At 49.8% G+C, this 26,071-nt stretch overlaps 2 protein-coding genes and 1 long non-coding RNA gene across 3 annotated transcripts; 1 reads left to right on the top strand and 2 right to left on the bottom strand.

Moving 5' to 3' along the window:
• The first annotated feature begins 3,362 nt into the window (after positions 1-3,362).
• On the top strand, positions 3,363-6,203 carry LOC120657451 (probable serine incorporator). Its single transcript, XM_039935756.1, has 6 exons — positions 3,363-3,752; positions 3,846-4,085; positions 4,628-4,739; positions 4,827-5,001; positions 5,258-5,495; positions 5,580-6,203. Exons 1-6 carry the CDS (start codon positions 3,569-3,571, stop codon positions 5,870-5,872), a joined length of 1,242 nt encoding a protein of 413 aa, XP_039791690.1. The 5' UTR covers positions 3,363-3,568; the 3' UTR covers positions 5,873-6,203.
• An 84-nt stretch (positions 6,204-6,287) lies between these two features.
• Positions 6,288-8,297, bottom strand: LOC120657450 (protein TIC 55, chloroplastic-like). The gene is made up of 3 exons (XM_039935755.1): positions 7,823-8,297; positions 7,598-7,700; positions 6,288-7,527 (listed from the first exon to the last, which is right to left on the bottom strand). Exons 1-3 carry the CDS (start codon positions 8,260-8,262, stop codon positions 6,409-6,411), a joined length of 1,662 nt encoding a protein of 553 aa, XP_039791689.1. The 5' UTR covers positions 8,263-8,297; the 3' UTR covers positions 6,288-6,408.
• A 16,326-nt stretch (positions 8,298-24,623) lies between these two features.
• Positions 24,624-26,071, bottom strand: LOC120657448. Its single transcript, XR_005668183.1, has 2 exons — positions 25,741-26,071; positions 24,624-25,405 (listed from the first exon to the last, which is right to left on the bottom strand). It is a non-coding gene; the product is annotated as an uncharacterized LOC120657448 (long non-coding RNA).

The following is a 26,071-nucleotide window of genomic DNA, read 5'->3' as shown; positions in this document are numbered from 1 at the left end:
TGGGTCGTCACCTGAGTGGCGCGCTACATCTACGCCCGGGTATAGTGATAAATGAGTAAGAGTCTTCGCACTTCCCTCGACGGGTGCGAAGAGCAAGGAAGCTAGCCGAGCCAATTAGGATTCGTATAGGTAGCTAGAATGTAGGTCCCTAACGGGTAAGTTGCGGGAGCTTGTTGATGTAGCAATTATGAGGCGTGTAAATATTTTTTGCGTTCAGAAGACTAAATGGAAGGGCAAGAAGGCGAAGGAGGTTGAGGGTACTGGATTCAAGCTTTGGTACACGGGAGAAATATCAGGTAGAAATGGTGTCGGTATCTTGATCGATAGGAGCCTTAAGGATGGAGTCGTAGATGTTAGAAGGCGAGGCGACCGGATTATCCTGGTCCAGATAGTAGTTGGAGATTCGGCTGTGAATGTGATCAGTGCCTATGCCCCTTAGGTAGGCTTTAGTGAGAGCACCAAGAAGTAGTTCTGGGAAGATCTGGATAGTATGGTTAGTACCGTGCCTGTCAGCAAGAAACTCCTCATAGGAGGAGACCTCAACGGCCATGTGGGTGCGACTAATGTAGGGTTCGAGCGGGTGCACGGGGGTTTTGGGTATGGTAGCAGGAGTCAAGAAGGGGAGGATGTTTTGAATTTCGCGTTGGCCTATGACTTGTTGATAGCGAATATCCTTTTTAGGAAGGGAGAATCCCATCTTGTGACCTTCCGGAGTGGACAACACTCGAGCCAGATAGACTTTATCCTTACAAGGAGGAAGGATAGACGGGATTGCTTAGATAGTAGGATGATACCTGGGGAGTGTGTTGTCCCTCAACACAAGCTTGTGGTGGCGAATTTTCGTTTCCGGGTACGTGTCCACCGGCACAAACGTGCCAAGATTATGGGAACGAAGTGGTGGAAGCTTAGACGGGAAGCGGCGCAAACGTTTAAGGAGAGGATGCTAGGTGAGAGGCCTTGAGAAGAAGGAGAAGATGCTGACGACATGTGGCTAAAGATGGCGACATGTGTCCGGAAGGTGGCCTCAGATGTACTTGGCGTGAGTAGGGGAGGCAAACAGGAAGGGAAAGACACCTGGTGGTGGAATGACGAGGTGCAAAGGGCTACTAAGGAGAAGAAGGAATGTTTCAAGCGCGTCCACCTTGACAAGAGGGCAGCCAACATCGAGTGCTATAAATTAGCGAAAAGGGCTGCAAACGAGCGGTGAGTGTAGCAAAGGGTAAGACGTACGATGACCTATATCAGCGACTAGGCACGAAGGAATGGGAGAAGGACATTTATAGGATGGTTAGGATCCGCGAGCGGAAGACACGGGACATCAACCAAATCAAATGCATCAAGGATGGGACGGATTGACTTCTAGTGAAAGATGACGAGATCAAGGGCAGATGGAGAGAGTACTTTGACAAGCTGTTTAATGGGGAGAATGAGGGCACTACCTTTAAGCTAGATGACTCTTTTGACGATACCAACAGACGTTTTGTGAGGAGATTTCAGGAGGCAGAGATCGGGGAGGCTTTGAAGAGGATGAAGGGCGGTAAAGCGATGGGCCCTGATGGTATCCCCATTGAGGTGTGGAGATGCCTAGGTGACAGAGCGATAGTATGGTTAACTAAGCTTTTTAACCTTATTTTTCGGTCAAACAAGATGCCTGAAGAATGTAGAAGAAGTATATTAGTACCGATCTTCAAAAATAAGGGAGATATTCAGAGTTGTACTAACTACCGTGGGATTAAACTGATGAGCCATACGATGAAGCTCTGGGAGAGGGTTATCGAGCGCCGCCTAAGAAGAGTGACAAGTGTGACCCAAAACCAGTTTGGGTTCATGCCTGGAAGGTCGACCATGGAGGCGATTTTCCTAATACGACAATTTATGGAGAGATATAGGGAGCAGAAAAAGGACTTGCACATGGTTTTTATTGACCTCGAGAAGACGTATGACAAAGTACCGAGAAATGTCATGTGGTGGGCCTTAAAGAAGCACAAAGTCCCAACTAAGTACATTACCCTTATCAAGGATATGTACAAGAATGCGATGACGTTTGTCCGGACGTGTGGTGGCGACACCACTGACTTTCCTATTAACATAGGCCTTCATCAGGGGTCGGCATTGAGCCCTTATTTATTTGCTTTGGTGATAGATGAGGTCACAAGGGACATACAAGGTGATATCTCTTGGTGTATGCTCTTTGCTGATGATGTGGTGCTAGTGGATGAGAGTAGAGCAGGGGTAAATAGGAAGTTAGAGCTATGGAGACGCACGTTAGAGTCAAAAGGGTTCAGACTTAGTAGGACCAAGACCGAATACATGATTTACGATTTCAGCGCATCTAGGCATGAGGGTGGTGACATTAGTCTCGATGGACAAGTGGTGGCCCATAAGGACATTTTTCGGTATTTAAGTTCGATGCTACAAAAGGATGGCGACATTGATGAAGATGTTACGCATAGAATCTCAACTGGTTGGTTGAAATAGCGTCAAGCTTCTGGTGTCCTCTGTGACAGGAGGGTGCCACAAAAGTTAAAAGGTAAGTTCTATAGGACAGCGATTCGCCCGGCGATGTTATACAGTGCTGAATGTTGGCCTAAAAAAGGCGATATGTCCAGCAACTGAGCGTAGCAGAGATGCGGATGTTACGGTGGTTTTGCGGGCACACAAGGAGGAATAGAGTCCAGAACATATCCAACATCGGTTGAGATGGTTTGGACATATCCAACGGAGGCCTCCAGAGGCGCCGGTGTGTAGTGGGTGTGCTAAAGCGCGTTGATAAAATAAAGAGGGGTAGAGGTAGACCTAAACTGACTTGGGACGAGTCGGTTAAGAGAGACCTTAAATATTGGGATATCTCTGAGGAGTTAGCTTTGGATATGAGCGCTTGGAGATTAGCTATCAACGTGACTGAACCATAACCTTTGTGTCTTTTGGGTTTCATTTCTAGCCTACCCCAACTCGCTTGGGATAAAAGACTTAGTTATTGTTTTAGTAAGAGAATGAAGATGGATGAATGCGCGCCAATGCCGCTGCATGCAGGTAGCATTCCATGTTCCTGTTTTGTGACTCGTGGACCTTGAGAGGTCTTTGACATCGGTCAAGGTAACAAGTTTGCCTTGGGTGACGAGCATTAATAATGCACGGTCGTAGCATTAGGGGGTGTTCGGCTGATCTGAATGTCGGCTGATTTCGGCTGATTTAATAGTATTCTGCGAGAGAAAACAAGCCGAAACAAGTCGAATCAAGCCGGGACACGGCCTTAGGCTTTCATGGCGAAGCCGTTAACAAAACTGGACCAGAGAAAGCCGTAGAATATTGTAGCCGACTCGATCTCCTTATCCGGTCCGGTCCAACCCAACCAACCCCACCGGTCCGGCGTCTCGCGGTCGAATCCACCTTCCTTTCCCCTTCTCCGTGCAGAGCCTCCCTCCCCAACACGGCAACACGCGTTCCCCTCAAATTCTCCCGCACCCGCTTGAAATCCCCAAATCCGCCGCGGCGGGCTTCGAATTCGATCCCCTTCCCCCGAGTCGTCGGCTCGATCTGATCGGCGAGAGCAGCCACCAAGCCAACCATGTGGGCGGCGTCGTGCCTGGCGTCGTGCTGCGCGGCGTGCGCGTGCGAGGCCTGCCGGACGGCGGTCGGCAGCATCGGCCGCCGCTCCGCGCGCATCGCCTACTGCGGCCTCTTCGCGCTCTCCCTCTTCGCCTCATGGGCGCTCCGCGAGGTCGCCGCGCCCCTCCTCCAGTCCATCCCATGTGGGTAGCCCCGAATCCCCCCCTCGATCGGTTCGATTTGACGCTTCAGCTTATCGAAATATTCATGGGGATTTCGCTCTCTTTTCTCGGCAGGGATTAACCACTTCCACAAGACGCCGGACCGCGAGTGGTTCGAGACCGACGCGGTGCTCAGGGTCAGCCTCGGCAACTTCCTCTTCTTCACCATCCTCGCCGTCATCATGGCCGGGATAAAGGACCAGAAGGACCCCCGCGACAAGATCCACCACGGGGGATGGATGGCAAAGATCTTCTGCTGGGCCGTCATAGTCTTCCTCATGTTCTTCGTGCCCAACGGCGTCGTCAGCTTCTATGGTGAGCGCCCTTCCGTTCATCTGTTTTATTTATCAGACCATTTGATACAGTTCCACGCGGTTGATATTTGTGGGCATATTAGAATGACAATAGATGGTAGATTCATGTAATCCTTTTTGGCCGAACACCCTTGGAAGAAGTTTTTTCGAGTTGAATTAGTCACATATGGAGATCCCAGAATCAGAAACTTGTGACCATAGACTAGCTAATATAGTTCTACGCAAAACAAAATGATGGTACTTGGATCATCTGCAGTGTCTTCAGACCTATATTTTCATCGGATGTGCCCAATTGCACTGCATGTGTGTGTTGCCCGTGTCCTTTGTTTGAACTTCTGTCTGGTGTGCTATCAGAATTTAGAACATAATTTGTTGTTCGGTTTTAGATTCAGAAACAAATGATTAAATTGACTTGCCCTGACCAAATTGAGTTGCTACTCTTTTATCTGTCTTATGCCAATTGTTTTATTAGAGATAGAGATTTGAGTAGAGTAGTAATAGTTTGTACAGTTTGGGATTCTTACTGCAATTGTATTTTTGCAGAGTCGATTTCCAAGTTTGGATCTGGGCTGTTCCTTCTTGTTCAGGTTGTTCTTCTGTTGGACTTTGTTCACGGATGGAATGAGAACTGGGTCGCTAAGGATGAGCAATTCTGGTTGGTTGCCCTCTGCTGCCCTTGCTTTAGTTGACTCTGAACTTCAATTTCTCTAAGTGTGTTATTTGAACTTCTTAATCACTGCAGGTACATGGCTCTATTGGTTGTCTCAGTTGTCTGTTACATTGCCACATTCTCTTTCTCGGGTCTTCTATTTCACTGGTTCACTCCATCTGGGCATGACTGCGGACTCAACCTGTTCTTCATTGTCTTCACATTGATTCTTGTTTTTGCGTTCGCTATTGTTGCCCTCCACCCAAAGGTTTCATCTTGTGGCTTCTTTTCTTATTTTTACTGATTCAGCTAGAATTTATCATTCATGGCTGTACCATGATAACTTGATAAGTTATACTCAAATGTGTTTCTGCATTTATATGTTTGCTATTCTAGATACTCCTTGCATTTGTTTTAGATTTGGAATAAATCATCTCAACTCTGCTGCCCATAAACTAGTGCTTCTATTGAAACTCAGATTTGTGCTAATTCCTGATGATGAAATTAAACCTGTTAATTTTCAGATCAATGGTAGCTTGTTGCCTGCATCAGTTATTGGTCTCTACTGCGCCTATCTGTGCTACAGTGGACTCTCTAGTGAGCCTAGGGATTATGAGTGCAACGGACTTCACAATCACTCAAAAGCTGTGTCAACTGGTAGCCTTACACTGGGACTGCTAACCACCATCCTTTCTGTGGTTTATTCTGCTGTCCGTGCTGGCTCTTCCGCAACTGTGCTCTCACCACCAGACTCACCACGTGGTTAGATTGCCTTCTCCAGCTAATGAACTAGTTTTGCAATTGTAGAGTTTGTATTGTTGTTTATGCCTTTCCTTTAATCTTCAGGTACCGACAAGCCATTGCTTCCCTTCAGCAAGGCAGATGAACAAGAAGATAAGAAGGATGTACCAAGGCCAGTGACATACTCCTACTCTTTCTTCCACCTCATCTTCTCCCTGGCCAGCATGTACTCAGCAATGCTCTTGACTGGCTGGTCAACCTCCATTGGTGAGAGCGGAAAGCTTGTTGATGTCGGGTGGCCATCTGTCTGGGTCAGGATTGCAACCCAGTGGGCGACCGCAGGTCTGTTCATATGGTCCCTTGTTGCTCCCATCCTCTTCCCCGACAGGGAATTCTAGGTCAACCACGACAACCTATGAATGCATGCATCCCTTTGGAGCATCAACCATCAACCATTTCTACTGTGGTAGCTAATCTGTCCTATAAAAACATTTGATCTGTAATATATGCCGTGAGCAAATCGAGCATGAAGCCAGTGTCTGTCCGTGGCTATCAAGTCTGTCATCAACTTAATAATATTCGGCATCAGGCATTGTGCCAGTATGTGAACAGTGAAATGGTGCTGCTTGTATTGTATATACACTGGAATTTGTGTCTGTGTGCATCAATCTCCTGCCGTCCTGCGTTGTTCGAATGACAATGAACAACGAGTTGAAGTGTGTTGTATGACCTCATGACATTTGGGTTCAAATCACAAACTCAACGTCCTCGATCCTGCATGACTATCCACAATTTGACAGAAGATGGAAGATCTAATCCCCATATCATCTGCTGCTGACATGCATCTTAGATTGCCAAAGCACCGCTCATTATAGATACAACAAATATACAAAGGGCGAAAGCCTCCCTTCTACCTAAATGCCTGCTATATGCCTTACAGTCGCCTATGTGTCCTAATGAAGTTGGTTGTGATCAAAGAAAGCACCGCGTCGCACGCGTAGGACGCCGCGGCCAGCACGGCTGACGCCGCCAGCAAGATGGCCTTCCACTGCCTGGTCGCCGCCAGGATGGAGGCGGCCACGGCCGCTGCCGCGAGGACGGCGAAGGCGTTCTTCCACGAGGTGTACTTGTTGACGCTTGCCCTGCACCCCTTGCAGTGCACGACGTGGCGGAAGTACCTGTTGGTGGGGTTGGGCGCGTGCACCGTGCCGACACCGCCCTTGGCCGGGAAGGAGGCCGAGATCCCCGCGACGGCCCCCGCCGGCGCCTGCTCGACGACGGCCGGCACGGGCGGCGGCGCGAGGCTGCTGTGGCCGAAGTAGTAGGGCATGCCGTGGCCCGCCCTGTCCATCCACTTCCTGTACTCGGCGACCCAGGTGTCGGAGGAACGGAGGTTGAGGTAGAGCTCCCTGGTGGGCAGCTTCTCCCGGAGCAGCACCTCGTTCTGCGACGACAGGAAGCCCATGTCCTGCTCGAACACCTTGCACGCGTTCTGGTGCAGGTACCAGGCCGGGAGCACCTTGGCGATGGGCGACCTGACGGTGGAGCCGAAGCGGACGACGAGCATGGACTTGCCCTGGCCGGCGGGGCGGCAGAGGAATTGGGCGGAGAAGCACTGGTCCCTGCCGTCCTTGTCCGTGTACTCGAGCGTGTTGGTGAGCACGCAGGGTGCCTCGAAGCGGAGCAGGTTGCGGAGGTGCGGCGTGCGCGTGCGGCCCCAGTAGCCGGCGAACCCGCGCGCGGTGCGCTCGGTGACGTCGAAGAAGAGCGCCTGCGCGTCCTCGCGCTTGGCCGTCCAGTCGGTGCGGTCGTGGGAGATGGGCACGTGCGCCGGGTCCATGAGGTTCTCCAGCAGGATGGAGTGGTCGTAGGGGAGCTCGTGCACCGTCGACAGGTCCGTGAACCCCGCCCGCGCGTACGGCTCGAACCATGGGAGCTTCCGCTCGTCGGGCGGGTTCGCGTCCGACATCCACACCCACACCACGCCCTGCGAGTCGCGCACCTCGTAGGTGCGCGCACACGCGCTCCGGGGGATCTTGGCGCCCTCCGGCAGCTGCACGCATCCATTATCATTTGCTCTAGTTTTCAATGCGCCATGTAGATGGATGGGATCAGTACAAAACCTGTGGTATCTTGACGCACTTGCCCTCTCCATCGAACTGCCAGCCATGGTAGAGGCACTCCAGCCTGCCGTCGACGATCTGGCCTTCCGACAGCTTCGCTAACCTGACAAGCATTTCGGGAGTGATGGATTTCAGTTGATGATTTCAATCAAACAAATCATCGTTCGTTCCAGAATCAGGTCAATTTGTTGGCCACAAGATCGATGCTGCAAGAATTCATCTCACCTGTGCGGGCACCGGTCCTGGTGGCAGCGGAGCACGCCGTCGCCGTCGCGCCAGAGCACGAGCTGGCGGTCGAACACGGTGAGCGGGAGCGCCGCGTCGTCGGGCACCTCCTTGGCCAGGTACAGCGGGTACCACTCCTCCTTCCAGTCGTACCGCCCCGCCGCCGCCGCCGCGGCATCGTCCCCCTCCTTGGGCAGCAGCACCCCGTCCTCGCGCGCGCCGGCCTCCTCCACCACCGCCGCCCGGCACCTCCTCCTCCTGCTCCTGGCCCCGCCACCCGCCCACCGCACGCCATGGACATGGACTGCCCCTGCTGCTGCTGTCGCCGCCGGGTTCTTGAGGCGAGGAGCTGCTGCTGCTGCGGCCGCGGCCGCGGCGGAAAGGCGGAGGAGGAGAGGCGCGAGGGGCACCGTGGAAGTGGGCGTCATGCTTGGCCCCATTTGGCGTTTGGTTGGCGGAGAGCGCTCGATCTCTCAGGATAAAAACCGGAGGGGAGTTCGGTAGCGGCACACGACTCTAGCTGCCAGTCGTCCGCTCGCTTCGTGGTCACACTCTCTGATCTGTCCAAGTGGCGAGTTCACACGCATCCTGGGCTGGAATTCAACGCATTTTTTTTCCTTTTTCCCCCATTTTTATCTTGAAATGAAACGCAATTTTTTCAAGAAATTTGTGGGAGAGAATATCTGCGGCAGTGACACAGCACACATTTTTACAGTGCCAATTTGATTCCACGATAATCTTCTCCCATACGCTACTCACCCATTTTCAAGTGGCAGGCAACAGTTCTGTTTGGTTAGTTGTAACGGGTGGCTGATGTTGATTTATTGGAAGAGAAAAAAAATTGCCGGTTAACTGTTAGCTGGTGGCTGGTGCTGGTTGATGCTAGAAAAAAATACTACTAACAGGTTGGCTGATAAGATATAAGACTGACCACAGCGGATAGAGCATCCTCTCCCCCATCCCTATTCCCTACCTCACCTCCCACTCTGTCTACAGTGCTTGCTACAGTATGATTCCGTCCTTTACTCGTCCATCTACTATCCGCTGTGGTCAGTCTAATCATCTTCCAAGTGGCCAGCCACGAGGAAACGAAAAGCCAGGAAAAAAATCTCAGCAGCCTGATTGTCATAATGGGATATAGCAGGCGTGATCCGGTCCGGTCCAAGCAAAATTATGGTACTCCAGGCCCAGCCCATCACGGAACGAGATCCGCTGCAGTTGAGTGCCCTGCAGTGGTGTCCCTGACACGTGGGCCCCACACATGCAGGCCCACCTGTCAGTGGCCCAACTGCAGGCTGCCGCAATCATGACGCCATCGTCGCCGCGCTAATCACAGTGCAGGTGATGGATTTGGATGTCCCCCGGCCCACCCTATGGTTTGCTGGTCGCTGGAGATGACAGAAAACAAGCTAGGCCAACAATCATCGTCACCACCACCAGTTCACTGTTCACCACCGCTTTGCTTCGTCGCTTGCATAGTCGCCGTCGCGCTCGCGCTCGCCCTCGCCGCCGCCGCCGCCGCCGCCGCCGCCGTTCCCCTCTAGTACTATGGAGTGTAGACGTCTCTCTCCTGGTGCTGGTACGCGTCCTCCAGCCGGGTTGGGCCCACCCAACCCAACCCAAGGAAGGAAGGCGTGCAAGCAAGCGTTGGCTTCCTTTGACAGGCGCCCGGTGCTCGCCGTGGACTTGCCTGCTGGCCACGCGATCCCGGCCACCAGCGCCCGCAGCAGCAGCACGATCTCGTCTCTGGACCCAGTGACCCTTGCGTGTCCCGGGCTCCAACTCTGAGAGCTCGCAACGAATGGATGTTGGAGTTGATCTCCAGGGCCCGATCTAAAGATCGGGGCGTGCCTCTTGATCACACCTTGATCGGGGGTGTCCAGCCCATATGGCTGGTGGGCCCCAATCGCCCGCGCTATAAAGAACGGGAGAGGGGCTGGGGCACGACACCCAAGGTTCACCGCCGCCACAACCCTCTCCCACTTCCCTGCCGATCTAGGGTTAGCGCGAGGCCGACGGGAAGCGCCACCACCTCGCTGCCGATGGCCACCGCCGGATCCGCACCTTCCCAACCTCGACTTCCTCACCGCCATTGGAGCAATGGTGCTCCAGAGCTCATCCTCATCCGCAGCACCCGCCGCCGATGGTCTGCGCCTCCTATCACCTCTCTCTCCCTCTGTCTCTATCTCTCTCTGTTGTAGTAGATCAAGGAACAACTCTTGTAATCCTACTCAGAATGTAATCCACATGCCCGTGTTTACATCTAGAAGATGATCTTGTACAGAAACCAAGAACCAGTGAATCTAACATTGGTATCATTCGCCGATCTAGTTGTAGATCAGGTTTTTGGGGAAGAATCAAAGAAATATGCGAAGAATTGATCACGCAACGAAGAACCAGAGAAGTAAGAAACTCGAATCGAAAAGAAAATCCAAGAAACCCTAACCCCAACCCTAGAAGAAGACTCCGGGAAAGGGGGAACTCACCTTTTCCAGGCCAAGAATCACCGCGCACGCCACCGCTCGTCGGCGTGCGCACAAGATTCCGGCCGCCGCACGCGGTCGCGCACACCCGCGCGCGGGATTCGGCCCGGACCAGAACAAGGGCGCCGCCCACGGCCACCTCGACGGCCGTGCGCTCCCTCGGGCGAGCGCATGTGCTGGCGAGGGAGCCGCGGCGACGCTGCCATCATCCTTGGCGCCGGTCGCCGTCGGGCCGCCGGTGTCCGTCCCCTGGCTTCCTTGGGCCCGGTCGCCATGACCAGCCGCCATTCAGATCCGAGAAAAGAGGGCACTAAGAAAGAACAGAAGGGGGTCCGGCAGGGGCATCTGGCCGTGCGCCGACAAAGGTCGCCGGCGGCAGCGCCGCCGCCGGACCCGACGAAGAAATCGGGGGAAGGGGGCTCAAATAAGCCTAGGGTTTCCATGCGCCAGCCGCCGAAGGGGGTTTACCCCGCGTGAAGCCCGCTCAGCCGTCCATCGCGATGGACGGTCAGGAGCGGCCGGTAGCTTCTGGGCCGAATCCGGCCCAGGAGGAGGCGCGGACGAGGCTGAAATCCCGGCCGAGGCCCAGGTTGCGGCCTAGGCGCGGGGGAGGCAGCGGCGCCAAGTGGGCCGCGGGCCACAATTCCGCCACAGGCCGAAATAAAACTCAAGAATGATCACGACTTTTTCTTTATTCGGAAGCATTTTCAGTTTGGATTTGAGAATATCTTGTATAGAATCTAGAATTTGCACCAAAGTATAAATTATTTAGAAGCAAGAACATAGAATTATGCTTCTGAATATATAGAAATTTTACATATTTCTGCTGCAAAAAATTTAATTTGTCCCTCTATGTCGGTACCCCAGGACTGGGTACCCCCTCTTACTGTGTCTAGGCAAGAGTCTCGTAGTCCTTAACTACGCCCTGACGACCAAGCAGCCGGACCCCTGTGGTCCGGAGCCCTACTTACCCGGCAAACGGCCCCGGATCCGCTCCCCGCTTGGGGAAGGTCCGGTGATGCCACATGTCCCGGAGGAGGTAGCCCTCAGCCAAAACAGCTGGGGCCCCGGACCTCCCATGGAGTACCGGACCCCCATATATTATCCGGACCCCTTAGCAGGGGGGAACCGACACCCTGCCTGGGGCTGGTCCGGAGCCGCCAGGTGTCCGTAGGTGCAGGCACGTGAGCGGGGCCGCGGGGCTTCCACTGGAAGACTCGCCTACCTACCGCATTCAATGCGGTAGGCGGAAGTGCGCACCGACACCCTGCCTGGGGCTGGTCCGGAGCCGCCACATGTCCGTAGGTGCGGGCACGTGCGCGGGGCCGCGGGGCTTCCACTGGAAGACTCGCCTACCTACCGCATTCAATGCGGTAGGCGGAAGTGCGCTCTGCCACAGCAGAGCCCGAGGCGGCTTTTGCCAGGTTGCACTATGGGTCGCGTGTTACCAAGGAGCGCAGAGCAGTCGCTGGCGCCGCCCACGCTATGTATATCAGTCTACTATACCAGTTGGACGCGATGGCTCGGCTTTCTCCCATTATGACGCCTACACGGTAGCCTCGACAGACTACGCCGCAAGCTACAATACCCCAACGGGCGCCTCGCCGATGGGACGATTGAGAAACCCCCCACGGTCAGAGAGTCTACAGGGCAATAAAGCGTATCCGAGAAGAGATTCTCAACCGCGGTAGATCCATTGAAGCTTCCTACGTAGTATATTATACATCTATGTTGAGCCCACCTGTCGGGGTCCGACGCCTGTGTACGCGTCCTCCTTGCACTATAAAAGGGGAACGCCCGCTAGAGAAGGACTCAAGCCCGGCTGGGCAGAGGATAGACTCATTCATACTAAGAGCAATACATCACACAGTGGATGTAGGGTATTACGCTCCGGCGGCCCGAACCACTCTAAATCCGTGTGTTCTTGCGTTCTTGCCCCCAAGCTAGATCGGCCTAATCGCTTTGCACTTCCCCGAGTACTTCCCCTCGGGGAATAGGCGGGTGCGTTCCGCCACCCGGCTGTGGGTACCCCCAAAAAGCCCACGACACTCTATGTTAATTTGAACCAACGGGATAATTAATATAGAGCATATAGAATTTTGTTTTGAATTCAAAAATTTGTAAATTATGATATTGTAATTTCTGACCAAAGTTGATATTGCAATATTATAATTTTGCCAAGAAATTTTATGCATTTTCTCTATCTCTGCCCAAAGGTGATTTAGACTTAATGCATATAATATTGTGAATTTGAATTTTGAATATAGAATTTTTATTTGAACACAGTATTTTGTGAATTATGATATTGTAATTTCTGATCAAAGTTGATGTTACAATATTATAATCTTGTCCAGAAATTTTATGTATTTTTTCTATCTCTGCCAAAAAGTGATTTAGACTTGATGCACAGAATATTGTATGTTTGAATTTTGACCAAAGTTAAATTTAAACATGACATTATTGTTATCTTGAATTTGTACTCAAGTTTTCGAATTTTGTGATCCAGTGCTATGTCATATGTGAATGTCATTCCAGAATTAAATGGTCAGAACTATGGGGAATATTTTTTTTAGAAGTTACAATTTGCTCTAGCGATGACTAATATAGATATGGCCATCATAATGCCAGATCCAGAAGAACCAGAAAATCCCGTAAGGGCTCAGAACAAAGCAGACGATGTATGGGCTATTCGATAGAAAGCCCATGACATTGCTTGGACCAAAATAGAAAATTCAGCAGCCACGTTGGAATATTTCCAACCGCAAGTGTCTGATGATCATCAGAGGTACCATTTCAGATGCCATACGAATGACTATTCCAGAATAAGCCACCGCTACTAAGTATCTAGCAATGGTGAAGAGTCAGTTCACTGATTCTTCCAAGCTTATGCTGCCACTTTGGCTGAGCAGCATATGACCATGAAATATGCTGGCGGCGGAATAAGATAACAGATTCTAGAAATGAGCCATTCTAGAAATGAGCCACATGGCAAACAGGTTTAAGACAATGAGCATGCCTCTTCCAGATGCCTTCATTGTTCAGCTGGTGTTCAAAGTCTATTCCCAAGGACTTTCCGACTTTTCATGTTAATTAGAACACTCAGCCAGAAAATAAGAATGTTGAGAAACTGTTTACCATGTGTAGTAAAAAAAAGAAGAAGGATAGACTCAAGGCCGCTAGTGGAGGTGACCTTGTCTTCCATGTTCAGAAGAAAAACAAGAACTATCAGAACAATAAGAAACTTTTTCCACCTAACACAAATCAGAAGAAATTTGATAAGTGTGTCACGATCAGATGATGACTCTATTGATTGTCATTTTGGTGATGGCAAGTGTGAAATACAGTTTAATAAAGAATGTGTTGGTCTTGCCTTCCGACAAGACCAGATATACTTGCTTTCATTATCAGAGAATGTGAATGTCGCAAGTTCTAAGAATAAGAATTCTTCCTCATATGAGAATGTTACAAAGAATTCGTCGAAATTATGGCATTGTCGTTTAGTCCATATTTCGAGGGGGAGAATAGAGCGCTTAGTGAAAGCATCAATTCTTTCGCCATAAGAATTTTCAGAATTAGAACAATGTATTGATTGCATTAAAGAAAAATTGCTAAGAAAATAAAGAACGATCAAAAGCATTGGATAAATTCGAGATACTTAAAGCAGAAGTAGAAAATCAACATGATTTAAGGATCAAGATAGTAAGATCCGACCGTGGGGGGGTGAACTACGGTCGGCACATCCCTTACGACCAAGTTCCTGGATCTTTTGCGAGGTTCCTGATGGAAATGGCATAGTGGCCCAGTATTCGACACTGGGTGAGCCTCAGCAGAACGGAGTGGCAGAAAGAAGAAACCGTATCCTGATGGATATAGTCTGAAGTATGAATTATGGACAGGAAGAGAACCCTTGCTTAATCACTTTCGTGTGTGGGGCTGTCCAACTGAGGCTAAGGTATTTAATCCAAACAATGAGAAATTAGATCCCAAGACACTCAGTTGCCATTTTATTGGCTATCCAGAAAAATCTAAGGGATATCGCTTCTACTGTCCCGACAGATACACGAAATTTATAGAAACAAAACACGCTGCCTTCTTAGAAGATCAGATGATCGGGGGGAGCATGGTTGCCAGAAAATTTGATCTTGAAGAGAAGCGGGTATTCGTTCCCACTCCGATGACTCAAGAGCCCTATTTCTCGTTGCCTGTGGTTGCGGTACCGATAGAGCAGGAACTGCAGTGCCAACGCATGTTGTCAGTTCTCCTGACGTGGCAGCAAATGGAAATGAGGACCCTGTTTCTCAGGACCAAATAGAACATGTTGCCATGGATGAGGGGGAGCAGCAGCAGCCTCCTGAACAAGAAAAACCAGTCGCAGTGGCCCCGAGTAGGCCACAAAGAATTAGAAAATCAGCTATTTCTGATGACTATGGAGTCTATAATAACGAAGAAATTCAAATGGAGGATGATCCCACTTTTTTTGAAGAAGCCATGAGAAGCGTGAATTCATCCAAGTGGACTGCAGCCATGGAAGATGAAATGAAATATATGAGTACCAATAAAGTTTGGGACTTAGAAGAAATTCCTAAACGAGCCAAAACAGTAGACTGCAAATGGGTCTACAAGACGAAATGTGACTCTAAAGGGAACGTAGAAAAATTTAAAGCGCAACTTGTGGCGAAAGGTTTTACGCAAAGAGAAGGGATAGATTACAATGAGACATTTTTTCCGGTCTCATGTAAAGATTCTTTCAGAACAATAAAGGCCTTAGTGGCATATTATGACCTAGAATTACATCAGATGTATGTGAAGACGGTATTCCTGAATGGAGATTTATATGAAAATGTCTATATGGCACAAACAAAAGGTTTTGTCGTAGAAGACAAAGAAAACTCAGGTGCCGCCTGAAGAAGTCGATTTATGGCTTGAAGCAATCCTCAAGACAGTGGTATTTGAAAATTGATGAAACAATAAAAAAAGTTTGGATTTAAAGAAAATGAAGAGGACAATGACATTTCTGCAAAGTTCAAGAACGGAAAATTTATTTTCCTCATCCTGTATGTGGATGACATTCTGCTAGCTAGCAGTGATGTTGATCTACTACTGGAGATAAAGAAATTCTTGTCCTCGAAGTTTGATATGAAAGATCTCAATGAAGCTTCATTCGTTTTAGGAATTGAGATTCACTGAGACAGAAGAAATGGGGTGTTAGCATTATCACAGAAGACATACCTAGAAAATATATTAAAGAAATATAGTATGCATAAGAGAAAACCCACACCTGCTCCAATAGTCAAGGGCGACAGTTTCAGAAAAAATCAGTGTCCTAAGAACAAGTACGAGCTCGAACAAATGAAGGCAGTGCCTTATGCTTCAGCTGTCGGAAGCTTACAGTATGCACAAGTGTGCACACGCCCTGACTTGAGTTTTGTTACCGGGGTACTTGGCAGATACCAGAGTAATCCAGGCATAGAGCACTGGAAAATGGTAAAAAAAAAGATTTGCACTATGTGAGGGGTACAACAGGTCTCATGCTGATATACAGAAAATCAGAATTTTTTGAAATAGAAGAATATTCAGATTCAGACTTTGCAGGAGATGCGGATAATAGAAAATCCACGTCTGGATACATCTTGTAACACCCCCTCAATTAGCCCCTTAATTAGGAGTGTTAAACGAAAATTTGAAGTTTCAAATTGCTCACAAATGGGTCAAATATGTCAAGCCCACGTGTTCCCTTCTCCCTCTCTCCCGTGCGTGGTCACCGTGGCCAAATTGGCCACGGCGCCGCTCGCACACGCTCGCGACGCGCGTCCCCGCCCATGCCGTCCTTATCTCGCTCGCAGGCCAGCTCACTCCTCTCCCGAAGCCTCTTCATGCTCCCTGAGCCGCCCACGCCTCTCCCTCTCCCTCTCGCGCGAGCGCCGAGCCATGGCCGCCGCCCGCACGTTGCTTGCGCGCGTGACGCGCGTTCCGCTCTACCGCGCCCCGTCCGCCTGCTTGCACCGCCTCGTAGCCGCTCGCCACGCTCCAGCGCGCATGCTAGCACAGCTGCGCGCTTGCCGTGCCTGTGACGCGCCGCGAAGGTCGTGCCACTCAGCTTTCGCTGCGCCGCCATGGGAGCAGAGCTCCGCCCGTCAGTCCGATTCGACGGGACCGAACCCTTGTGGTTCGATTCCTCCGTCGTGGGGCACTACGTTGACCACGTCGACCTCTCCGACCACCTGGCCCTCGGCCTCGTCACACAGAGTCGTCCCTCCACCATTGACGCCACCAACCTCCATTAAAGTTTCGTTGAAACTCAGGCCGCCGTCGAACTCCACCTCCCGGCCACCGTTTCCACCAACCCACGGCTGAAATCGACTCCCCTCAACTCCCTAAAGCTCATGCTCTCCTCATTCTTGTGCGTTCCCGTTGTTTCCGCGCTCGTTCTCCAGCCATGCCATCGCTGGCATGATGTTGCTCGTCGCGAGCCGCGCGCATGCGCCCCTGCGCCGCACCGCCGAGCACCCCCAGTCCGCCTGGCTCTATTGAACCCTCCCGTGGCTGCCCCATCACCAACCTGCCTCGCCGCAGGCGAGGGCGCCGCCGCCATCACCGCTCATGCTGCGGCACCGCCGACGCCCTTCCTCCAACCAGCCCCGGCTCCAACTCTTGTTTCTATCCGGCCCTAGGTGAGCCCCTCGTGCTTCCCCACCACTCCCCGACAGCCGGCACGGCCTTCCCCCACCGGAATCGAGCTCCCTAAGCACTCCTCTGTTCCAAATCCACATGAGGGACCTCGGGCAAGAATTGAAACAAGTTCAGGGGGTTATCTGCATAGCTATAGACTCAAGTGAATAGTGCTGCGAAGGGTTGTTTTGTAATAATTGGCTTAAACTTTGAAAAATCATAGTAAATCGTAGAAAAATCAGAAAAATGCAAACTAAAATTTGTTGGATTCCTTGTCCTAAGATATACAAGTTTCCTTACATATTGATCTTCAGTTTCTAAATACTTTTTGCTCTAATTTAAATGTTATTTTAAGTGGTTGCAAGCTTTGAAAATATATAGTAAATAGTAGCAAAATGGAAAAAATGTAAAACTAGTTGGGTTAGCTTTGTTTTGCCATGTAGAACTTAGAAAAAATATTTAACCTGCTGGTTGTTTAATGTTTCTATGATGTATTGGTTTAATCATGGTTAATGCTTGTTTTACTTTGTTTATTTAATATCTGCAGTTCTGAATGTCCAAAAATTATGAAATTTATGCAGTAGCTTACTCCTTGCATTCCTAGTTCACTATAAAAATTTCAGATCCAAAAACTATGTGCATGTTTGTAAATCTATTTTTATTCAGCTTGTATTGCTAAGACCAAAATAAATACTTTATGTTATCAACAAATGTTGGCAAATTATTTTTACACTACCTATCAGTATCTTATCAAGCTATTTAATTTGTGCTATCAGATTCTTGCTGCATGTCAAGTTTTTACATTTATATGGTTCCTAGATATAGTTTTTCTTTTGTTATTGCTAAGAAATGTCTTCCTGCATAGATAATTATGGCAACTTCTTTTGTTCATGTGCTAACCTTGTGAAATCATTTAGAACTAGTATGTTGGTGGTTTTTATAAAACTTGCTTATGTTGGCTTGTTAGCTAAATAAAGTCTTTAGTTGCTCTCTCGTGCTTTGCCTACCATACTTGATGTTCCTTGCTATCTTTCTATGGAAGATTTGAGTAGTATCTAATTAAACACCTTTTGGTGCTTAAATCTATGTGGTGTGACTCGGTTTATCTTGTATGCCTTTTAAATGCATCGTGTGTTGTTTTCTTTACGTTCATGCATTTGCATCGTTGCATATCATATAGGTACGCTAGATGCACGACGCGTGGAACTAAAGGATAAAGTCGGAGCTGAACCCGAAGATGATGTTTGGTTGACATATCCAGAAGATGGATGGATGGATCCCGATGTGCATGACCGAAGGCAGATGCTCGCCAAGCGAGTATCATCTAACTAACACTGACTTTGTGTCAAACCCAGGCAAGCCCCGGAGCACAACCCTTAATTTTAGTATTCAATATTATTATTTAAGTATTGTGCATTTACGTTGTTAGGAGTTGTATGGAACCCTAGTATGCATGTTTCTCCCTAGGTACCTATGAGTTTTTTTACTAGTTTGCAGGTGTCGTTAGAAATGCTTTGCTAAGTAGGAACTCGGTAAAAGTTGAGTGATTTTCTGTCACTCACGAGATATAGGTCTTGTTACTTATGGAAATGTTGCTAGAGAATGAATTAATGAGGAAAGAAAATGGAGACCGGGCGGAGGGAAGTTGGACGTGATTATGGGTTAAAGGAAAGTTGAGTCTCCGCCTGTATCGATTGATGACCGTTCCGTTGTTGGCCCTTTGACTGAGGATTGAACAGTACTAACCACATGCCGGAAGTAGGAGGTAGTCGAAACCGGTAAGCTAATTACCTAAATTACGTCAGAATCTGAGTCTCGGCCTGCGGTGCTGGGTAAGGATGACGGATGGTGAAGTCGTCCACGGGTTCACCGGGTGTTCGCACGTGCGGGGTTCATCATCCGGGTGTTTGCGGGCTTGATTCAGACTTCGGGGTAATCATGGGAACAGTTGCGTGGTGTGACTCGACGGGGTCGCACTGGGCGTGTGAGTTAGGTCCACCTTGCAAGGTTAAATCGGATCGATTCGCCGTAACTCGCGGATATGAGAGCCTTGGTCAATGCGTCGCATCGTAGTAAGGATTGAAAGGACAGAAAAATGAAAGGTGGATGTATGGTTATGTTCGTAAAAAAGATAATATGATCATCCTTGTGTGTATTAGCTGTTCAGGCAAATCTAGTGTTATTTATCAAACTAATTGGAGCTAAAATATTGAAAGTAAGGCTCCAGTACTAGTGGCTTTTCAGCAAAAGAACTCCAGAGCCAAAAGCCTTGCATATTTAGGAGTCGGCTAAGTATATACCATAGTCGGGTAAGACTTGCTGAGTATTAGTATACTCAGGGTTTGTTGTTACCCTGTTTTCAGGTAGCTGCTGCTGGTTGAAGCTAACCAGGGTTCACATTGGTGGGCTCGATGTGACATCCTCATGTCTTCGTAGTATCGTGATTTTTGAATCAAACTTCTATTTAAATTCCGCTGCTTTTTGAACTCTGATATTTTAGATAAACTCATTTTGCTAAACTCTATTTTGTAATTTAAATTTGAGAAATTTCTGTTTGCATGTAATCATATGTGCTCGCCTTCGGGTGAGACTTCCAGTGTTTTCGATCCTTAACCCAGCAGGCTGCCGGATTACACCGTTTTAAGTGCACGGTGGCTTGATTAATACTTAAAATGATAGTTAGCGCACTTAAGCCGGTTTAATTTAGGCGGTTCTGTGACACATCTTCACTCTTGCAAAGGGAGCGATATTGTGGAAAAGCCCCAAGCAGTCAGTCACAGTATCATCCACGATGTATGGTGAGTTTGTAGCATGTATGAGGCCTCAGGGCGGGTCACATGGCTTAAGAAATTAGTACCCAGATAGAAAGTGGTCGACAGCGTAGAAAAACCACTAAAATTATACTGCGGCAATGAGCCAGCAGTCTTTTGTGCTCATAACAACAAGTCAGGTAGTGCTGCCAAACACATCGATATTAAGATTATGTTGTTAATGAGTAAGTCCTGGATCCAACGATTTGTCTAGAACATGTCAGAACAAACAAGATGTTAGCGGATCCGCTTGCAAAAGGCCTACCACCCAAAGTGTTCAGAGAACACTTAGCCGGCATGGGTTTAAGGGAAAGCCTATGATTCCTGGACAAAGAGGGCCCAAGAATAAGACTCTGTTTCAAAACGGAAAGGTGATTGTGGCGGTTAATCTGACGGTAATAACTGTCATGATGAGGCACGCCCTATACACTGATCTGCAATGAAATGGACCAAACTTAGATACAGAACAAGAATAAGAACAATGAAAGATCAAAGGGGATAATGTTGAAGTTGATCTCCAGGGCCCTGTCCAAAGATCGGGCCGTGCCTCTTGATCACACCCTAATCGGGGGTGTCCAGCCTATATGGCTGGTGGGCCCCTGTCGCCCGCGCTATAAAAAACGGGAGAGGGACTGGGGCACAACACTCAAGGTTCACCGCCGCCACAACTCTCTCCCACTTCCCTGCCGATCTAAGGTTAGCGCGAGGCCGACGGAAAGCGCCACCACCTCGCTGCCGATGGCCGCCGCCGGATCCGCACCTCCCCAACCTCGACTTCCTCGCCGCCATTGGAGCAATGGTGCTCCGGAGCTCATCCTCGCCCACAGCACCCGCCGCCGATGGTCTGCGCCTCCTCTCACCTCTCTCTCCCTCTGTCTCTATCTCTCTATTGTAGTAGATCAAGGAACGACTCTTGTAATCCTACTCAGAATATAATCCCTATGCCCGTGTTTATATCTAGAAGATAGATCTTGTATAGAAACCAAGAACTAGTGAATCTAACAAGGGAAGGACACGGACGGATCGTCCCGGCGGCGTGCAGTGTGCAGAGAGGCTTTGTACGTGCTGTTTCGTCAAGTATGGGGCGCGGGGGAAAAGGCGCGCGCGCAGGCCGGGAGGAATAGTGCACGCGTCGCGTCAGCGGTCAATCGCCGAGTAGACGGGCTCCTGATTTTTCGTGGTCACTCGACACGCGGTGCAGCAGGCTGCCGGGCTAGCAGCATGGGCTATCTACAGGCCCCTAGCCCCAGCCTCTGACGACCCCTCAAGGCCCTCAACGTTTGGCGGGCCATGCATGCTTGTTCGACCAGCTGCCTGCTGTGTGTTGCCGTGCGTCCTCCGCGTCACGTCCACGCCCATCGCCACGTACTGCTCAAGATTCAACATGTCCACGTGATCGTGATCCCTGCGCCCGGCACCCAGTTGCTACGGCCACGTCCTTTTGAAACCAAGAATTTTCACACAGAAACGAAAGCCGTTTTTATCGCGGCGAGTAAAAATAAAAACGCTTGCTCTGCTAGCATTGCAGTATCAGCGAACTACACACAGTCGCTCGGCACGTGAGGCTGCAGTGGCCGATGGATCGGCGACGCGTCCCTCGGCTACCGCAGGAACCCACGAAAACAGGGCGTCCAAATGTCGTGCTCGGTCTGAGTGCTCCACCGTATCCTAAGCAGGGTTGAAAAAACCGGCCGGAACCGGTCCGGTTACCGCGGTTACCGGTCTAACCGGCCTGGACCGTTTCCGGTTCCGGCCGGTTTCAAACTGGGCCAAATTCAAATTTTAAATTTGAATTTCAAGAAATGGAAAAATCCCAAAAAATTCTTAAAAATACTTTAAATTGCGACGAATCTAATGGTGTCAAATTTTTTCAAATATTCGTTCATTTAGTATACTTTGCGAGCATTTGAAGTTAAACAAAAAAATGTGCATACAAAAGTTTACAAATACAATGTAAAATTAGTACAAAAGAGGGTTGGAGGGTTCATTTAGGCTAAAACATATTATACAAACATTCATTTAGTATATTTTGCGGGCATTTGAATTTAAACTAAACAAGAAAAAAATTTGAATTTAACTTAAACCGACCGGTAACCGGTCAAACCGGACCGGTAAACCGGTCTAACCGGACGGTTAGCCGTTCGAAACCGGTATAACTGCGGGTTTTGAATTCAAATTTGAGTTTGACCGGAACCGGGCGCCGGCGGTTCGAACGGAAGGGTCGGTAAAAAAATCTCTGATCCTAAGCGGGCGACATGACCTGTGTTTAGATTGAGGGAAAAGGGACGTGAAAAGTCACATCGGACACTGTGGTATACTGTAGCACTTTTCGTTTTTTTAGTAATTGTTGTACTACCATGATCTAACTAGGCTCAAAAGATTCGTCTCGTCGTGTACATCAAAACTATGCAATTAGTTTTTTTATTTACCTATATTTAATGCTCCATACATGCGTCATTTGCTATATTTAATATTTCGATGTGATGTCGATGTGATGGAAAGTTTGGAATTGGGGAGGAGTTTTTTTTGGAACTAAACACAGCCATGCATGAGTTTCGGGATCGGAGACAGGAGCAGCCGGGAACCGGAAAACGGCAGCACGGCACCCTTGCGCATGCATGCATCCCAGCCATATCTGCTGCCGCCCGGAGCCAGCCAGCCTGAGGCAGCAGCAGCTGCTGCTGCTGGAGCATCCCACCGTCGTGGCTTTTAACTTTAAACACGGCCTCGCTATTATTACCCAAAACTGACAAATCCAAGCCTGGATTTCTTCGCTGCTAGTACTCCACCATGGGGTTAGGGGGTGTTTAGTTGATGAAAATTTTTGGAACAAAGGTCACATCAAATGTTTGATCATGAGAGATTTTCGGGCACTAATTAAAAAACTAAATTCAGAACTCGGTTGAAAACCGCAAGACGAAGCTTTTGAGGCCTTTGATCGTATCATTAGCACATATGGGTTACTGTAGCACTTATAACTAATCATGTACTAATTAGGCTAAAAAATCGTCTCGTCGTGTGCATCTAAACTGTGCAATTAATTTTATTTTTTAACTATATTTAATGCTTTATGCATGTGTCTAAAAATGAGGCAAAAATTTTTGGTAACTAAACAGGCTCTTAGGGTTCTTTCTTGTCCCCGTGTGCCCGTTGCCCAGACCAAAGGGCAACGTCCCAACAGTAGCATGTGCCCTGCTCAGCCATCTCTGATTTTTTTTTTTGAAAAAGGCCGTGACTTGCGCCTGCTGCTGACACCCCAATGCGTTGGGGTCCCTTGATTAGTTTCTTTCAAAATTTCAAAACTTTACAAGATTCCATATCAAATCAAATCTTTGAAAGCATGTATAAAATATTAAATATAGCTAAATAAAATAACTAATTATATAATTTGTCTGTAATTTACGAGGTGGATTTTTTAAACCTAATTAACTCATAATCGGATAATAATTACCAAATATAAACAAAAATGCTACAGTACTCTACAGTTTTTTTAACACATCTAAACAAGTGCTAGGTCTATAGCCATGGCAAAATACTCTAGCGACAGTAGCCTATCCCGGAGCACTGACCTTTGGTTGTCCTTTTGTCCGGCCACAGCTTGCCGCTACGGGGACTCGCAATCGATGGGTTAACCTACTCGACCATGCCGACCTCTAAAACCTAACGCGGCGGACAGAGGCTTGCCCCGGAACCCAATGCAGCAAGCAAGCATGGCGCCGCGCCGTTCCCAGCTCTGCATCCATGGCCATGCTTCTCCGGTTCCCAAGCCACGCCACCAACTCTCCCCCACCCTTCCCAACCCCCCTCCTTCCAGACAGCAAAACACCAACAAGGCCTCACAGTCCCATGCACGCACCTGGGTATCTGCACGCATACACATACGTGCGCAGAGGCCTACCGTGCAGTACAATACGCGTCGTATACGGTATTCTCCATCACTGCCCAGTATCAGTACACTGCTGCTGCTGCTGCTTGGGCATGAATACGGAGGACTGTTGCATTTGATTTGGGCACATGCGAGCGAGAGCCTGATGAGCCTGGCAGCAGGGGGCCGGCGGTCGCTGTCAGTCAGGAGCTCCCTCTCGCACGGTTTGGGGAAGCAGGAAGCCCACGCTCATTAATCACCGTGATCAGGGGGGACCCGGGCCCACGCCGGCTTTAAAGGACTCATACTCATTCATTAATCTGACACGCGACCAATGGGCCTTTACTCGCACGGCGTTGATGACCCATCATCATTCATCCATCGCCGAGATCGCCGGCGGGCCCCGCGCATCCCCCGGCCCCGCCACGGATCGGCGCGCGGCAGGGCAGCCTCGGAGGTGGCGTGCGCCGCGCCGCCGGCGACACGCGAGGAGACGAGCAGGGCCGCCATGGGGGAATCGAATTGTTGGGGTTGGGAAGGTAGGCAAGCAAAGCGGCGGCCCACCGATGCCCACGACGGGGAATCGAATCGTGGCCACCGAAACGGCTAAAGCGCGCGGGCGGGCAGGCGAAAGCGCCGCCGGCTCCTAGCTTCTCCGATCTCCTGCCTCCATGGCTGGCGTCTCCGTCTGCTTGGAGCTTTGCTTCCGGACGCCACCCATCATTAACGCGGCCAACCAACCAGACGCATTTTGCTGCTGAGCTGCTGTGCTGATGCGCACGCGCGAGCTGAGGAGGGGAGGGGGAAGGAGGAGCATGCATGTCACAGACAGCAACAGCCCAGACGCCCAGACGGCTCACCTCACATGATCTCAACGGGACAAGAGGGAGAGGACAAGGTAGGGGGGAGAGAGTAGGTTTCCATTCTCTCTTCTTCCGACCCAGCTTCTTTCCTGTTGGTTTCTTTTGTGTGTGTTTTTTTGCCAACCGTTGCCTTCCATTCTAAACCGGGCAAGCAAGGCGCCGAGAAACAAACAGCAAACGGGAACAAGATTACACGAGGAAGAGTATGTAATGATGAATGAGAGGAAGAACAGCAAACCAAGAAAAAAATGGCAAAAAGAAAGAAAGTGATTGAGCCTATTGTGCCAATATCTTACTACTCCACAAGTGGACAGCACACCTCGGGACAAGGAGAGATCAGCTCCCCCACACCCTCATCATCCCCTCCTCATCTTCTTCCTCCTCCGTGCCATGATCGCCGTCATCCTCTTCCTGCTCTTGCAATGCCATCACCACCAAGCTCCAACACAACACCGGGCCAGCTGCTGCTGCTGCTGCTGCTACACAAGCTAAGGCAATGCGCGGTAGTGGCGAGAGCACCGGATGCCCTCGGCTCGGAGCCGCTATTTATCACGACCGCCACTCACTGGATGGATGCCTTGCTCTTCCTCTGAAGCCTTCTTTCCTACTCGCTTTTCTTTCTTTCTGAAGCTTTTCTCTCGCTTTGTGCGGCCTGGAAGCTCTCCCCCTTCCCCCTCTCCTCCTCCTCTCTTTATGCTTTCTCCTACTCTTTGACGTGAGAGGAGATCCTCCTCCACCACCTCCTCCTCCCTCGCCGCTTCCTACTCAGCTGGAGGGCGGCGGGCCCACGGCGCCAAATCTCCTTTTGGCCAGCCTCGCTGCCCGCTCCTGCTGCTCCACCTCCAATGGCTCACCTCCACCCTTCACTCTCTCCTCCATGCTCCCTCCTCCTCCTAAGCTCAGCAAGAAAAAAGGCAGGTGTAAGCAAGCGAGCTAGCAGCAGCCGGTAAAGCGAAAAGCGAGGAGGCAAAGCTTTTGAACAGAGCAGAGAGCACATGCACAGATAGAGGGATAGAGAGAGGAATCGGAGAAAGAGACAGGCTTGTGCGCAATAAACAAATCCATGCTGCAATGCGGCAACGATAAAATGCAGGAGAAGCATAGCAAGGACGGGCGGCGGCGGGTACAAGACCACGCTTTGGACCGTGAAAAGATCACACACATGCAAGCGAAGCAATGCAGCAGCGAGCTTGTTGCAAAGCAGCTGCAGCTGCAAAGTTTCACTCACCTACTTTTTCCTCTCGCATGCACTTGCTCCTCCTATAGTCCTATGCAACCGCAATGGCTTCCCCACGCGGGAGGGAGCTAGGCTTTCTTTGAAGTGTCCTCCGCAACAGCTTTCTCTCTCTCTATGCCCTCGAGTTTTTTGTTCTCTTCTCCCACCCAGGGCTCTCTCTCTCTCTCCCCCAGCGGGAGGGAGCTAGGCTTTCTTTGAAGTGTCCAATCCACACGAATTTTGGTTTTCCGTGGCCCTGAAATAGGGCGCCTAGATCTGCGTCAACACTAGAGGCGGCGCAAATGACCGGGGTGCCCCTGCGGGCGCAACGACGCGAGACCGA

The sequence above is a fragment of the Panicum virgatum genome, chromosome 1N (assembly GCF_016808335.1).
Source record: "Panicum virgatum strain AP13 chromosome 1N, P.virgatum_v5, whole genome shotgun sequence".
Lineage (NCBI taxonomy): Eukaryota > Viridiplantae > Streptophyta > Magnoliopsida > Poales > Poaceae > Panicum > Panicum virgatum.
Note: the sequence above shows the minus strand (reverse complement) of the source record. Positions and strands in the feature narration are given on the sequence as shown.

Excerpts from the sequence above, each read along its gene's own strand:
- LOC120657451 (XM_039935756.1), top strand. The coding sequence starts at position 3,569 with ATGTGGGCGGCGTCGTGCCTGGCGTCGTGCTGCGCGGCGTGCGCGTGC. Across the intron at positions 4,086-4,627 it reads CGGCGTCGTCAGCTTCTATG|AGTCGATTTCCAAGTTTGGA; the intron begins GTGAGCGCCCTT and ends GTATTTTTGCAG. Across the intron at positions 5,496-5,579 it reads ACCACCAGACTCACCACGTG|GTACCGACAAGCCATTGCTT; the intron begins GTTAGATTGCCT and ends TTTAATCTTCAG.
- LOC120657450 (XM_039935755.1), bottom strand. The coding sequence starts at position 8,262 with ATGGGGCCAAGCATGACGCCCACTTCCACGGTGCCCCTCGCGCCTCTC. Across the intron at positions 7,701-7,822 it reads CAGGACCGGTGCCCGCACAG|GTTAGCGAAGCTGTCGGAAG; the intron begins GTGAGATGAATT and ends AATGCTTGTCAG. Across the intron at positions 7,528-7,597 it reads AGTGCGTCAAGATACCACAG|CTGCCGGAGGGCGCCAAGAT; the intron begins GTTTTGTACTGA and ends GGATGCGTGCAG.